This window comes from Gopherus flavomarginatus, chromosome 5 (assembly GCF_025201925.1).
Source record: "Gopherus flavomarginatus isolate rGopFla2 chromosome 5, rGopFla2.mat.asm, whole genome shotgun sequence".
Classification (NCBI taxonomy): domain Eukaryota; kingdom Metazoa; phylum Chordata; order Testudines; family Testudinidae; genus Gopherus; species Gopherus flavomarginatus.
The window spans coordinates 26,831,158-26,845,300 of record NC_066621.1 but is presented as its reverse complement, the minus strand read 5'-3'; the positions used below and the strand labels follow the sequence as shown (position 1 = coordinate 26,845,300).

At 52.9% G+C, this 14,143-nt stretch overlaps 1 protein-coding gene across 1 annotated transcript in view; it reads left to right on the top strand.

Moving 5' to 3' along the window:
* Positions 1-13,931, top strand: part of SHISA4 (shisa family member 4) — a 46,145-nt gene extending 32,214 nt beyond the window's left edge. The window contains exons 4-5 of the mRNA XM_050956466.1: positions 6,291-6,470; positions 8,856-13,931. Coding sequence (XP_050812423.1) covers positions 6,291-6,470; positions 8,856-8,902 — 227 coding nt within the window. The 3' untranslated portion in view covers positions 8,903-13,931. The remainder of the gene's footprint in view (positions 1-6,290; positions 6,471-8,855) is intronic.
* The last annotated feature ends 212 nt before the right edge of the window (positions 13,932-14,143 follow it).

The window sequence follows — 14,143 nt, the reverse complement described above, 5'->3', positions numbered from 1 at the left end:
CGGTCCCTTCTATCCCTATGATTCTATGATCTTGCCACCCAGAGAGGCTTGCTTTTGTGGTCGGTGGTCCCTTTGACCCCAAATCACCATAATATTGAGGTTACTCCAAGTCCCAAAGGACTTGCACCTCAGATCTCACACCAAAGACAACACTTGTAGCCAATACTATAATACATGAACTAAAGAGTTAATAACTAAGAAAAAGAAATGAGAATTATTTACAAGGTTAAAGCAGGTAAACATACACACACAAATGAGTGGTTTCAGAGTAGCAGCCGTGTTAGTCTGTATCCGCAAAAAGAACAGGAGAACTTGTGGCACCTTAGAGACTAACAAATTTATTTGAGCATAAGTTTTCATGGGCTACAGCCCACGTCATCGAATGCATGCAGTGGAAAATACAGTAGGAAGAGATTTATTTTTATATATATACAGAGAACATGAAACAATTAGGCTTGAATAAAGACTGGGAGTGGATGGGTCATTACAGAAAGTAAAACTATTTCCCCATGTTTATTCCTTTCCCTCCTCCCCCCCCCCGCTACTCTTCCTCACAACTTCTTGTCAACTGCTGCAAATGGACCATTTTGATTACCACTTCAAAAAGTTTTTTTCTCTCCTGCTGGTAATAGCTCACCTTAACTGATCACTCTCATTAGAGTATGTACGGTAACACCCATTGTTTCATGTTTTCTGTGTGTGTGTGTGTAATATATATATATATATATATATATATATATATATATATATATATATATATATCTATATATCTCTTCCTACAGTATTTTCCACGGCATGCATCTGATGAAGTGAGTTTTATCCCATGAAAGCTTATGCTCAAATACATTTGTTAGTCTCTAAGGTGCCACAAGTTCTCTTGTTCTTTTTGCGGATACGGACTAACACGGCTGCTACTCTGAAACCACTCATTTGTGTGTGTATGTTTACCTGCTTTAACCTTGTAAATAATTCTCATAACAGAGGCTGCTGTAATATGCAAGCCCTGTATGTCCTCTAGGGCTCACCCAGGCTAAGCAGCTGGGGATCCTTTGCTTGTGCTCAGAAATCTTGCTCTCACAAAGTCCAAGCAGCAAAGGGATCCAGTTCTTCCTGGCAGGGATTTTTATTCCCTTCCCGAGAGCTCAAGCTGATGGGACGAGCCTCATGCACAGCTCCTCTTCATTGGTATGGGGGGAGCAATCAACAAAGTATTTTGTTTTCTGATGTTCCACAACAATTTGTCTAGTGTCTAAATTCCCAACTGTACATATAAAATGATGGGGTCTAAATTAGCTGTTACCCCTCAAGAAACAGATCTTGGAGTCATTGTTGATACTTCTCTGAAAACATCCACTCAATGTGCAACGGCAGTCAAAAAAGTGAACAAAATGTTGGGAATCATTAAGAAAAGGATAGATAATAAGACAGAAAAGATCATATTGACTCTGTATAAATCCACGGTACACCCATATCTTGAATACTGTATGCAGATGTGGTCACCCCATCTCAGAAAAGATATATTGGAATTGGAAAAGGGTCAGAAAAGGATAACAAAAATGATTAGGGGTATGGAACAGCTTCTGTATGGGGAGAGATTTATAAAATGTGACTTTTCAGCTTGGAAAAGACATGAATAAGGGGGGATATGATAGAGGTCTATAAAATCGTGACTTGTGGAGAAAGTAAATGAGGAAGTGTTATTTACTCCTTCTCATAACACAAGCACTAGGGGTCACCAATTGAAATTAATAGGCAGCAGGTTTAAAACAAATGAAAGGCAGTATTTCTTCACACAACGCGCAGTCAACCTGTGGAACTCTTTGCCAGAGGATGTTTTGAAAGTCAAGACTATAACAGGGTTCAAAAAAGAACTAGATACATTCATGGAGGATAAAAGCAGCAAAGAATCCTGTGGCACCTTATAGACTAACAGACATATTGGAGCATGAGCTTTCGTGGGTGAATACCCACTTCGTCGGATGCATGTCATTCATGGAGGATAGGTCCCTCAATGGCTATTAGCCAGGATGGGCAGGGATGGTGTCCCTAGCCTCTGTCTGCCAGATGCTGGGAGTGGGAGGCAGGGAGTGGATCACTTGATGATTACGTGTTCTGTTCATTCCCTCTGGGCACCTGGCATTGGCCAGTCAGAAGACAGGATACTGGGCTAGATGGACCTTTGGTCTGACCCAGTGTGGCCGTTCTTATGTTCCTATGTGCTTTTGCTGGTTAGGAGATAACACCTTCTGTGGTAAACTAGTATTTCATACTTGGTAATGCTTCTGGTGCTTTTACAGGTTCAGCGCAGACACTTAAATGCTACCTTGTAACATGGGTAAGAATATGATTTAGTCATGAGGAGACTTTCTGGAACCTCCAGGACTACTTCTGGGTCAAGGCTGGAGCTGAGGCCCATGGAACAGCTGGCCAGTGGCCAGCCCCAGGGCCGCTGGAGCAGGGGGGTGGGCCGCAAGTTGGGGTGTGGGGTGGCACGGTGCCAGAGCAGCAGACAGGCAGTCAGCCCTGGGGCTGCCAGAATAACGGCCACCACAGCCAACCCTAGGGCCACCAGAACAATGATTGGGGGGGCTGGCCAATAGCTAGCTGACTGGCCAGCCCCAGGACTGCTGGAACAGCTGACAGGCAGCCAGCCCCACAGACATGGAGCAGCCGCCGGCTGGACTGCTGGAGCAGTGATCAGGCTGGAGCAACAACTCCTGGAACCACTGGCCAGTGTCTAGCTCCGGGGCCGCTGGAGCATAACAGCCTGGGCTGCTGCAAGGATAGCTGACCAGCAGTCAACCCTAAGGCTGCCAAACAGCTGACCAGCAGAGCAGCAGCTAGGATTGGATCAGCCCTCCTGGGGATGGAGCAGCAGCAGTCAGCCTCTGCTGCAGGAGCAGCAGCATGGCTGGAGCAGATGCAAGCCCCAACCGTGCTCTGTTTGTCTCCCCCACGCACACCCCCATCCCAGGGTATTTTTAGTAAAGTCAGGGACAGGTTGCAGGCTTCCATGAATTGTTGTTTATTGCCTGTACCTCTGACTTCTGCTAAAACTACTCGTGACAGAATATTAACTTTAAACATGGAACACAGGTATTATAAGTGAAATTAATGCCAGCAGCAATTTACAAGCATTCCATAAAGTCTAAACACCAAATGCATTTTCATAAACCTAATTCTTACTTTACAAATGCTAATAGAAGGGGAGCCAGACTGGTTTCTAGCTATGCATTTGTCAGTGCTAGGGGCCTGGCATGAGCTGGCACCGGGCTCGCCAGCATCACAATCCTGGTCCCATTCTCCACTCATCTATATAATAAGATTCCAGGATTGTCACTCTGACATCTAGAGTGTCTGTTGAGTCCATGTGAAGCAATGGAAAGAGCTCCAGGCCTGGTTGAGGCCCTTTCTTTGTTGAGAATATCACCAGATTTGCAGTTTGTTACCATCCAGTTTTGAAGTTCTCAGCCATATGCCGCATATGATTTTGCGAATTACATCTCAGCAGAGACCAAGGGATGAATGGGCCCACGGGTGGCAGGTGAACCCCAGGCTCGGGGAGGCTAGCTCCCCAGTCCAGCCCACCCCATCCCTTCTGCCCAAGGCTCTGCCCCTCCTGCTAGAAGTCAGAGCCCCCCAACCCCCTGCATGGTTGCCAGCTACCTCCACAGTCCCAGGCCACCCACAGCTCCAGAGTGCTGGGTGGTTGGATGAGCAGCACATTCCCCCTGCCCCCCAGAGTACCAGGCGGGTGACAGGGTCCTCCTCCCCCAGCCCCGGAGCACTGGGCAGGAGGGCGGGCAGTGTGCCCCACTTCCCTGCAGCATCGGGGTGCCCCCCCTCCAGTCCCAGAGTACAGGCTGGCCCCCATTAGCCCCAGCCCCAGTCTAGGGGCCCCAGCCATGGGTGGCAGAGCCTCCTGCAGCACAGCACCGGGAAGCGGGAAGGGACCTGGGGACAGAGCATGGGCAGGGCCACACAAGGCTGTTTGGGGAGGCTCAGCCTTCCCTGCCCTTCAATACCTACTCCTGAGGGCATTCTGTGCCAAAAAATAAAAATTCTGCACACAATATTTTAAAATTCTGCTAATTTTATTTGTCAAATAAATGTAGAGGCTCCAGTATGGTGTTGGGGAGCACAGGCCACTGGCTGCACAGAGGTGGGAGATCACTGTGCAGCTCCCCCTCCCCCTGGGACATGAATTCAGCGGTGGGGCTGCACCCATCCCTGACACAGTGCAAGGACTGGGCCTGCCCCAGAAACACCCCGGGGCCCTGCCCCTCCTTGTGGGAAGGCATGCTCTGCAAGGCATAATCCAATTGTGGAGGGGCTTAGTGTGGGGGGATCTAGGTGTGGGATGAAAGAATTCTGTGTTGGGCAGTCTGAGTGCAGGCAGCTCAGTGGGGGATCCAGTTGCAGAGGGGATCTGGATGCACAGAGGCATGTTTGGGGGTGGTGGTTCTGGATGCAATGGTAATGAGACTCTGCATGGGGGTGAAGGTGGTTGGAGCTCAGCAGAGCAGGTATGGATATGGGGGGGATAGAGCTCGGCAGGGAGATCTGTGGGGTGCTCAGTGAGGAGTCCAGATGTGGGGGAAGAGGGTCTCATTGGGGTGGAGATCCAGGTGCAGCTGGTTGGGGCTTGGTGGGGTGGGGATCTGGATGAGGGTGGCTCATTGGGGTGGTTCAGGTGCTGGGGGAGTGGGGCTCATCGGGGGGGTTCTGATTGTGCGGGGGTGAGGCTTGGCAGGAGGGTCTGGGCATGAGGAGGGCTGGATGCACAGGGGCAGATGGGGGTGCAGCTCCCTGTACAGGGATCCCTCCCTGTGCAGCTCAGGAACGGTGGGTGCAGGAAGCAGGTGGGGGGCGGGGAGTTTATAGTTTACTGCAGCCAGGGGAGAAATCTGGGAGTGGGTTTGACCCAGCCCCAGACGCCATGCAGGGAAACAGGAAGTCCCATCCTCCCCATCCCAGCTGGGATTAGCAGCTGAGCCCAGCACAGGGTAGGAGCCATGAGCCGGGTCTTCCCCAGTCCTGCCTCCTGCCCTACTGTGACTTACCTCTCTGCTGGCTGCCCTGGGCACCCAAAACATACTCCTGGGGAAGGTTGCATGACCGCTTTTGTGGCTTCCCTCTGCTTCCCCATCAGAAAGTAATTTTTCTGTGGGGAAGTAAAGAAATCTGCAGGGGATGTAAATTCTGTGCATGTGCAGTAGCACAGAATTCCCCCAGGAGTAAATACCCACTGCTCGTGAATGGGCCCTAGAGACTGAGTGACCCTCTCCTATCCCCATGACTCGATGGAGGAACATTCGCAGGGGGTGGGGGCGCCTACTGTGCTCCTTCTGTATTTGTTCTGTGATTCTATCTCTGGGACTGCCAGCTCAGCCCTACTCCCTGCACTGTGGTCACTGTAAAATGTTGGGCTGGAAGGAGGAACTATCTCTACTCTTTGCAGATAGTGAGTTTTAGGGGGTATACGTGGTCCCTGTAGCATCTGAAGCAGGTTCCTGGGGCTCTCAGCAGAGAGGTTCACTCAGGATGTGAGTGTCCAGCCCAGCAGAGCTTGGGATGTCACAGGGAGAGGGCCCCACTGCTCAGGGTAGAGCACATCCTTTTGAAAGCCCCGTGGGAGGTTTGGAGCAGTCACCTCCTCCACTGGATGCCTGGCCTTTGCAGCTCCCTTAAACATTTTGCTGGCCGATCCAATGGTGAAGCTTGAGTCTGTAATGCTTGCAAGGGAGGGTCCAGTCCAGGCAGGAAGCTAGGGCTCTCGGGCCTGGGGATGGTGGCAATTTCCCACCCTGGGCATTCTAGCCCCAGCGTACTATGCCGTTTTAGTGCGCTGTGGAGCTGCAGGCATAGAATCATAGAATATCAGGGTTGGAAGGGAGCTCAGAAGGTCATCTAGTCCAACCTCCTGCTCAAAGCAGGACCAATCCCCAGACAGATTTTTGCCCCAAAATAGAATGGTCCGCAGGAGCTTGAGTGTCTCAGGGAGCTGCTTGATGCAGAGTCTCTTGCAATGGGGGTATCTGGGGTGGCCTGGTGGGATCTCTCTGTGGTGGAGTCTTGGGGTGGGGGTCTGCTGGAAGTTTGTCAGAGGGCCTGGAGCATTTCAGAGGCTCTGAGGTACTTTGGGGGCTGGCTTGGAGAAAGCCTGCTGGAGGCATCTCAAAAGGGGATGGGGAGGGGGGTATTCGCTGCAGAGTGCCCCTGCTCTGCAGCAGGAGAATGGCGCTGCACACTCTGGGGCTTGAAGCGCAAACCTTGTCTTTGTCACACAGGCCAGGAAATCCCGTTGTCCAGCTACCCAGCTCAGCCACCATTCACCTACCCTGTGGATCCCAAAGCAGGACCTGCATCCCCCCAGCCAGGCTATGCCCCCATGGCCATGTATCCACCCACTGCCCCAGCTGCACAATATCCGATGTACCCAGCAGGGCCCCCACTGTACAACCCAACAGGTAAGAGCAGCGGGAACCACAACACTGCTTGAAGCTCTCTTCTTTACAGAATTGTGTCCCTCCAAAACTAGGAGGCCTGGGATCTCCTCCAACACCAGTCACTTAGGGGACAGTCTGTATCCTCTGCCCTGAGATCCAGTACTCACAGCCATATTCTCAGAAGGGCTCAGCACCCAGCAGGTTCCATAGGGAGTGGGGGTTCATTGTTCTCTGGGTCAGGAGGGGAGGGGTTGTTTGTATTCATTGAGATGGAAGAAAGGGTCCCAAAGTGTCATAGGCATTATCATGACCCTGTCACCATCCAACTTTAACCAGTGTTTACCAAGGTCCAGGGTTTGGTACATAGAGACCTCAGCCTGCTCAGTCCCATGCCAGACCCACCATTACACATTAACACTTCAGTAAAGAGACAGAACGGAAGGGAAACCAGTGAAAGGCTTGTGTTGTAACAGCCTCTCTCTTTCCCTGTCCCTTTAGCTGGAGAGTCTTGAAAGGAAAAAGCCCTTGTCTGACTCTGACAGTCTTTTAGATGGTATCAGAGTGGGTAATAACCATCTGTTTGGGTTAAAGAGAAGTTACTGGGCTGGAACTGTCATTGCTTCTGCTGTTAAAGTCTGATCCCGCATCATAGCAGACGAACCAAGAAAAACACAGAGAAACGGGAAAAGAATAGAATAGCCAGGAGAGGAAATGCAGCTTCTATCTCTGGGGTTGACTCTCACTTGCTACGACAGTGCTGGAAAACCCAGGCCCAGCACACGCTCTGATCAGCCACTCCGGCTACGTCTACACGAACACTGCAGTTACACACCTGTGGCTGGCCTGTGCCGGCTGACTCGGGCTCGCAGGGCTTGGGTTAAGGGGCCATTTAATTGTGGCATAGACATTCAGGCTTAGGCTGCAGCCTGAGCCCTGGGACCCTCCCACCTTGCAGGGTCCTAGAGCCTGGGTTCCAGCCTGAACCCGAGTGTCTGTACTGCAGTTACAACCCCTCAGCCTGAGTCCCTTGAGCCTGCGACGGTACTGGTGTCATCAGGGCCCGCCCCACTCTCTGGCCTGGTCTCGTCAGGATATCTCTCAGGATTAGGCAGAAGAAGATCTGGGGTCCGGGGTGGCAGCTGTGATGGTGAAATTCACTCCTTCCCCATCTCCTGTTTTTCAGTCCGCCAGTGTTTCAGAAGGCAGCTTCCCCTGAAAATCCCTCTTCGGTCTTGCCTCTGCATCTTTTCCCATCAGCATTTGTTGTTATCAGTTCTTGAGACAGTTTGTGAGCCTTCACTCATGTTTTACAGCTGAGCTTACAATTAGGGTAAATGTATAGGCGCAGTTATCACAACAGAGAGGACGGGAGTCTCCATAGTTCCCCATTTTGGGAGGGCAGGGGAGGGAGTCTGTGTGGTTCCCCACATGGAGAGGGACGGTCTGCATTGTTCCCCACGTTGGAAGGGCAGGGGAGGGGTGGTCTGCATAGTTCCCAATGTGGGGAGGAGTGGCCTGTGTCTTTCCCCATGTGGGAAGGGCAGGGGGTGGTGGTGGTCTGCGTTATTCCTCATGGTACTTGCGTGCTTTGGAAAGCCTTGCCCCATGTGCCCATGTTCTCACCAGGGACTCTCTGGCAGTGCTGTCACTTGCACACTCTTCCCCATTCCTGCTCCCTGGGGCCTGAATTCACCCCTCAGTCTATGAGCTCCACTTGCCCAGGAGTGTGCTGGAGCCCCACTCTTCAGAGCTCATCTGCTTACCCTTGTGTGGAGGCAGCAGCCCGAGGGGGCTTGTCTGTGGGTAACTGATGGCACCAGGTCCATCCCTAGTGAAGGCAAGGCCCTGGCATATGTTCCCTGGCTAGTTGACTGGTGGTGTGGGCACTCCCCAGCTGAGCACACTCTAGGCTGGTATAGATAGGCCCTTGGTGATAGCATGAAGCTTGCAAAATGACCCTGTGGCTGCAGAGAGGGTGGGATTCTGCGTCTGAGGCAGGAGAATGGTCCTCTGACCCTGATCTCCTCAGAGAGCAGGTGGCAGGTCCTCTGCTCAGTGCTGGAGGGAGAGTGCACTGGGTTGTAAAACAGTGTAGAATAGTGGCTTGTAGAACAGTGACAGCCTGTGTGTTCAATGGGCATTCCCTGCAACAGACCTAGAATTGATGGCCCTTTCATATTGAGGGGAGCTAGGCTAGAGTCCAGGCCTTAAGCCCCATAATGCCAGAGCTTGCCCTCAGCTGGCCATAGCAGCAGGTCCTTGAGTGTATTGGCTGGGTGTGCTGCATCCTCACCAACTCATGTTATCCCAAACCCCCCAGGGCTGGGGCATGTGTGAGCCTTCTCATCCTGGCACTCGCTGCACTTGGCTCTGCTGAATGATGCTCTCCATCTCTTTCCTCCACAGCACCCCCACCCTATCTCCCACCACAGCCCACCTACCCTGGAGCCTGAGGAGACCCCAGAGAGACTGCGGAGTCAGCGCCTTATGCCCTGGACTGTGAGCTTATGAGCCCCTGCTGCGGGCTTCTCTGCTGCATTGTGACTCCTGTGAACCTCAGACACCTCGTGCTTGGTCCCAGACTAGCCATTGCCACCTTCTCCCTCAGCAAAGCGGTGCAGTACACCCCCTTCCCTCTCCTGCCTGCTTCACTGAGGGACCATGCCAATTAGGGTCCACCTGTGGTCCCCTGGGTATGACAAGTGGGTCCCCCCAGGGCATGCCAAATGGGGTCCCCCTGAAGTCCCTTGGACATGATAAGTGAGTCTTTCCAGTGCATACTGAATGGGGTACCCCCACAGTCCCCTGGGCATGCAAAGTGGGGTACCCCAGGATGTGCCAAGTGCGGCACCCCTGCAGTCCCTGGGCCATTTCTGAGTGTCACAGCTCTGTCTGGCCTTAGTGAGGGAGGCTGAGTTCTGAGGGACCAAAATACACAACATGAGCACAAAGGAAGCTCTTGTGCAGCCACACACTGGCTCCTTTGTGGGACGAGTTCCCTCTGCTGAAGCTGCCTCTGCAAAGGCTCCACCTCATCTCAGCGCTCACAGGCACCAGGATCTCAATAGCCCAATTGTGAGGGGCAGCAGTGCCCTGTTGGCATGACCCTGGTGTGACCATGGGCCCCTTCTCCTCCTGGCGTAGGCCAGCCCTTCCCAAGGGGCAGGTTAGCCTGAGAATGATTGCCATGGAACCAAGGTCTGGGGGGCTCCTAGGCAGCACCTCCTGTGGCATGGTGCAATTTCTCCAAACCTAGCACGAGGGCCCTGTCCATTTGCAGCTGCAGCAGGACAGTTGCACGCTGCAGGCACTGGGGCAGGGCAGGGTGCCACTTGGCAGGCACCCATAGTCCTGTTACTCAGTGGGGCCTGGTACAGCTCATTGCTCCCAGTGGGCTTCCTCCCAAAGGAGAAACCTCACATTAGGAGCTGCCATTGCAGCCTGCATGGGGCCGGGCATAGCACACTAACAGATGGCCCCACACTGCACTTGGGTGTCCAGGATCACTTGCCAAGGCCAGTCCCTCCTCTCAGGGCCCCTGAATGGCAGGAGGCTCCTGCTTCCATCTGGCATCTGGCCAGCATCACACAGCTCAGCCCCACAAAACAAGTGTGACCATTGCTCTCGCAGGTGAGCCGCAGCCCCCATGCTATTGCATCCTCTGTTCACTGGCCAAGGGGGCCCCCGCTCACACCATGCTGCCCCCAGGGAGCAGTGGCAAGGTTAGGGGCTCACTGCGTCCAGGTGGCTCATGGGGGTAGTGGCAGGGGAGTTTACACTCAAGCTTCACAGGAGTCCCCGAGCTGGAGTGGGAATTTCCCTGGAGAAACACCATCTCACCCCCCTGATCAGTGCCACCCTTCCTGACCCTCAGACTAGAGATCCCACCCCCACCCCCATGCACATGGCAGGGCAGAGGGAAACTCTGCCTCCTCCCCTGCAGGCCGGGTTGGCTTCCCAGCCTGTCTCTTCCTCTCCTACTTTCCCTGCTCTACAAGTGGACAAACCTGTGACTGACCCTTCCCCAGGTGCATTGGGGTCCCTGGAAATGGGTAACAGAGATCAGTTCTCACCTTGTGTATAGTGCCAGGGCACTAACTGTGGGGTCCCTGCCCAGCTGGCCAGGGTCATTTGGGGTTATTGCTCCTTCTAGTTCACTTCAGTACAGTATTTGAGGCTGTTTACTGCCCTTTCCCTGGGGGAGACAGGAGGGCCTCTAGGACAGTTGGGCAGCCTGGGGCCATGGCCAGGTCACTGGGAAGCTAGGTGCGCAAGATTTGATCACTAGTCCGGCCTGTCCTGCCCTAGACCCTGCTCTGTTAAGTCAGACTTGCTGGCCCATCTGGCCTGTGCCCTGCCACCTCAGACTCAGCCTGTCTAGGCTGCTGGCTCACCTCTGCCAACAGCTGGTATTTGGTGCTTCAAAGGAAAGTCACCTGGCCAATTGTGTGATACTGCCCTAAGGATTTCCCCTCCCTGATGCCTGCACTGAAGCCCAGATTTTGCTTTTCCCCAAGAAGCAGGAGTAAGGCTTGGAGGCAGGAGGTGAGCTGCCTCATCACCCTATGTGTGGTGGCCTCCTGCTCCAGCCATGCACCCCCCTCCTGCTGCCTGGAGCCATGCAGCAGCCACTGCTGTGCTGCCATAGCTGGAATGACAAGTGTGTCCATCAGTGTGCACTAAAAACCTGATTAAACCTGTTCATAGGTAAATGCCTTCTGTGTTCTGGAACTTGAAGAGTGCAGGGTGAGGCCTGGCAGGGGCAGGGACCATATTCAGCCTGGCTTGAGGTACCATTAAACATCCCAGCCACTGAGCAAGGAGCAGGGACAGACTCTTGGCCTTCAAGGCCCTCTGGCTGAGGGGAGGAGGCTGCATTATGGGGTGTGACAAGAGCTCAGCTGGAAGGGTGAGTTTCTTTTACATAGTCCATGACAACGGGCCCCCAGAGGGACACAGTCAATGTCTCTGCCCTCAGCTGCTCAGGAGGCAAATTCCAGCATGAGCGTCCCGAGCAGGCAGAGTGCTCCTACACCTGCCTCCCCGTGCACAGGGCATCACCCCAGCAGGGCTAGGCATGGCACATCAGGGAGTCACCTCTCTTGGGCTCCCCTGTGGTGAGAATGTGTGTGAGGGTGCTGTCAGGCTCTGGCAGAGTCAGCCAAGCTCCTGTCCTCTTGTCCCTGGGCCTCCGAGCTCGGCAGGAAAGCCTCTTCCCTCCTCCCATAGCAACGGGGCTGATTCAAACACTTTAGGTTAGTCATCTCAGGGAGCCCATTGTCTTCTTAACACAGTCACCTTGCGGGGGCACAGCAGGACCCCACTGATGGGAGACAGCATAGTGTGGTGGACAGGACACAATAGCACACGAGGGTTCTGTTTCCAGCTCTGCCATTGCCTTGTTGTATGACTTTGAGCAAATCTCTATGCCTCTGTTTCCCCATCCCCATTTGTCTTGTCTGTTGAGACTGTAAGCTCTTTGGGGCAGGCCCTACCACTCACCATAAGAACACAAGAAAGGCCATACTGGGTCAGGCCAAAGGTCTATCTAGCCCAGTATCCTGTCTTCTGACAGTAGCCAATGTCAGGTGCCCCAGAGGGAGTGACCAGAACAGGTAATCATCAAGTGATCCATCCCCTGTCACCCATTCCCAGCTTCTGGCAATCACAGGCTAGTGACACCATCCCTGCCCATCCTGGCTAATAGCCATTAATGGACCTATCCTCCATGAACTGTGAACTATGTGTCTGTGCAGCATGTGGCATTCTGCAGGGCTCCAGGGGCTACTGACAGATAGTAACCCTAGTAGTCTCTTATGTGAAAGCAACAAAACCACTTCATACTGAATTTGGCGGATTTGTGTGGGGCTGATACCTGTCTGCCATATACCCCCCCATGTATCACACACTCCCAGATGCGAGAGGCAGCAGCATCAAACTGACGGTGTGTGTCTCCACAACTACCCTCTGGGGAATGGGCTCACATCTGCACCAGTGCCCTCTGCTGGGCTAGGACCAACTTGCTCAAGATGCATCCGTACAAGCTGGCTCCCGCAGTTGGATGAAATGTAGGCCAGCAGTGATTGCATGTTGTCTGACCTCCTGCATATAACATGGACCATCACATTTCACCCAGTATATCCTGAAGTGAGACTTTATCTTGTGGAAGAGCTAGCAGCGGTTCCTCAACTGCACTGATTCTTAAAGATGGTTGTGAAGTGAATGAATGCCACATGGAGCTCACATCCCAATGAGGGAGCCACTGAGCTAGAACAGTTCTTTTAGACCAGTGGTTCTCAAACGTTTCTTCTGGTGACACCTTTCACATAGCAAGCCTCCAAGTGCGCCCTCCCCCCCCATAAATTAAAAACTCTTTTTAAATATATTTAACGCCATTATAAATGCTGGAGGCAGAGCAGGATTTAGGATGGAGGCTGACTGCTCATGACCCCCCATGCAATAACCTTGCGACCCCCTGAGGGGTCCCGACCCCCAGTTTGAGAACCCCTATGTTAGAAAGATACCCACACTTCATTTAAAAACACCAAGTGAGGAGAATCCACTACAGCTCTAGGTGAGTTGTTCCAAAGATTAATTGCTCTCACTGTTAAAACGTGTGCCTCCTTTACAGCTTCACCTTCCAGCCACTGGCTCTTGGGTCTTTGTGTGCTGGGCTGACCAGCCCTCCAGTGTCAGAAATCTCCCTATGCTGGCACTTACAGAAAGCAATCAAGTCACCTCTTAAACTTCTCTTTAGTAAACTAAATACATAGAGCTCTAACTGTGATGCAGGTTTTCCAGACCTGGAATCTTCCTTGGAGCAATTTGCTGATCCCTTTCCAATGTTTCAACATCCTTTTTGAAAAGTGAATGCAGTAAGGTCTCCCCAGCACTGTACTGAGACGCACCTTCCCACTCCTGCTCAGTAGGCCCGTGGACAAATCGCACGGTCATGTGATTCCTTTTAGCCACAGCATTGCTCTGGCGGGTCTGGGTGCTCACGGTCTGCTGGTGTCCACCATGACCCTTAAGCCCTTTGCATTTGTCTAACTTCAGCTTCCAGACACTTAATCTTGTACTGCTTTTGCCTGCTATATTAAAGAGCCCTCTATCAGAAGAAATCTACGGCCCATATTGGTTCTTATTGACTGGGATCAACAAAGCCATAGATAGGTGTCTAGGCTCCCTATGCAATGAATGGGGAGAGCTAGGTGCCTTATGGTATGTCTACTCTGCAGTTATACACCCCAGGCTGGCCCCTATGAGCTACTTCAGGCTTGCTGGGCTGGGTTAAGGGGCTGTGTAATTGCGGAGCAGATGTTCTGGGACCCCCAACTCGCAGGGTCCTGGAGCCTGGGCCCCAGCCCAAGCCCAAATGCCTACATCACAATGAAACAGCCCCTTTGCCCGAAGCAGCTGGCAGGGGCCAGCCGTGAGTGGATAACTGTAGTGTAGACATACCCTTAGAATGCCACGCACACAGGCCACCTATGCCAGCCCCCAGGCGATCTGAGGAAAAGTGGTGTGCTAAGCTCTGCCCCCTCTGGGAGTTTGGCATCTGAGTCCAGGCTGCAGGGAAGCACGTAGCTGTGCCAGTGATTCTTATATAGGAACCAAGGGCACCAGAACAGGGGGCCAGGGCAAGTGACTGTGGGGATGGGGCGAATAGGAGTGAGCGGTGGGCAGTGTCTCAG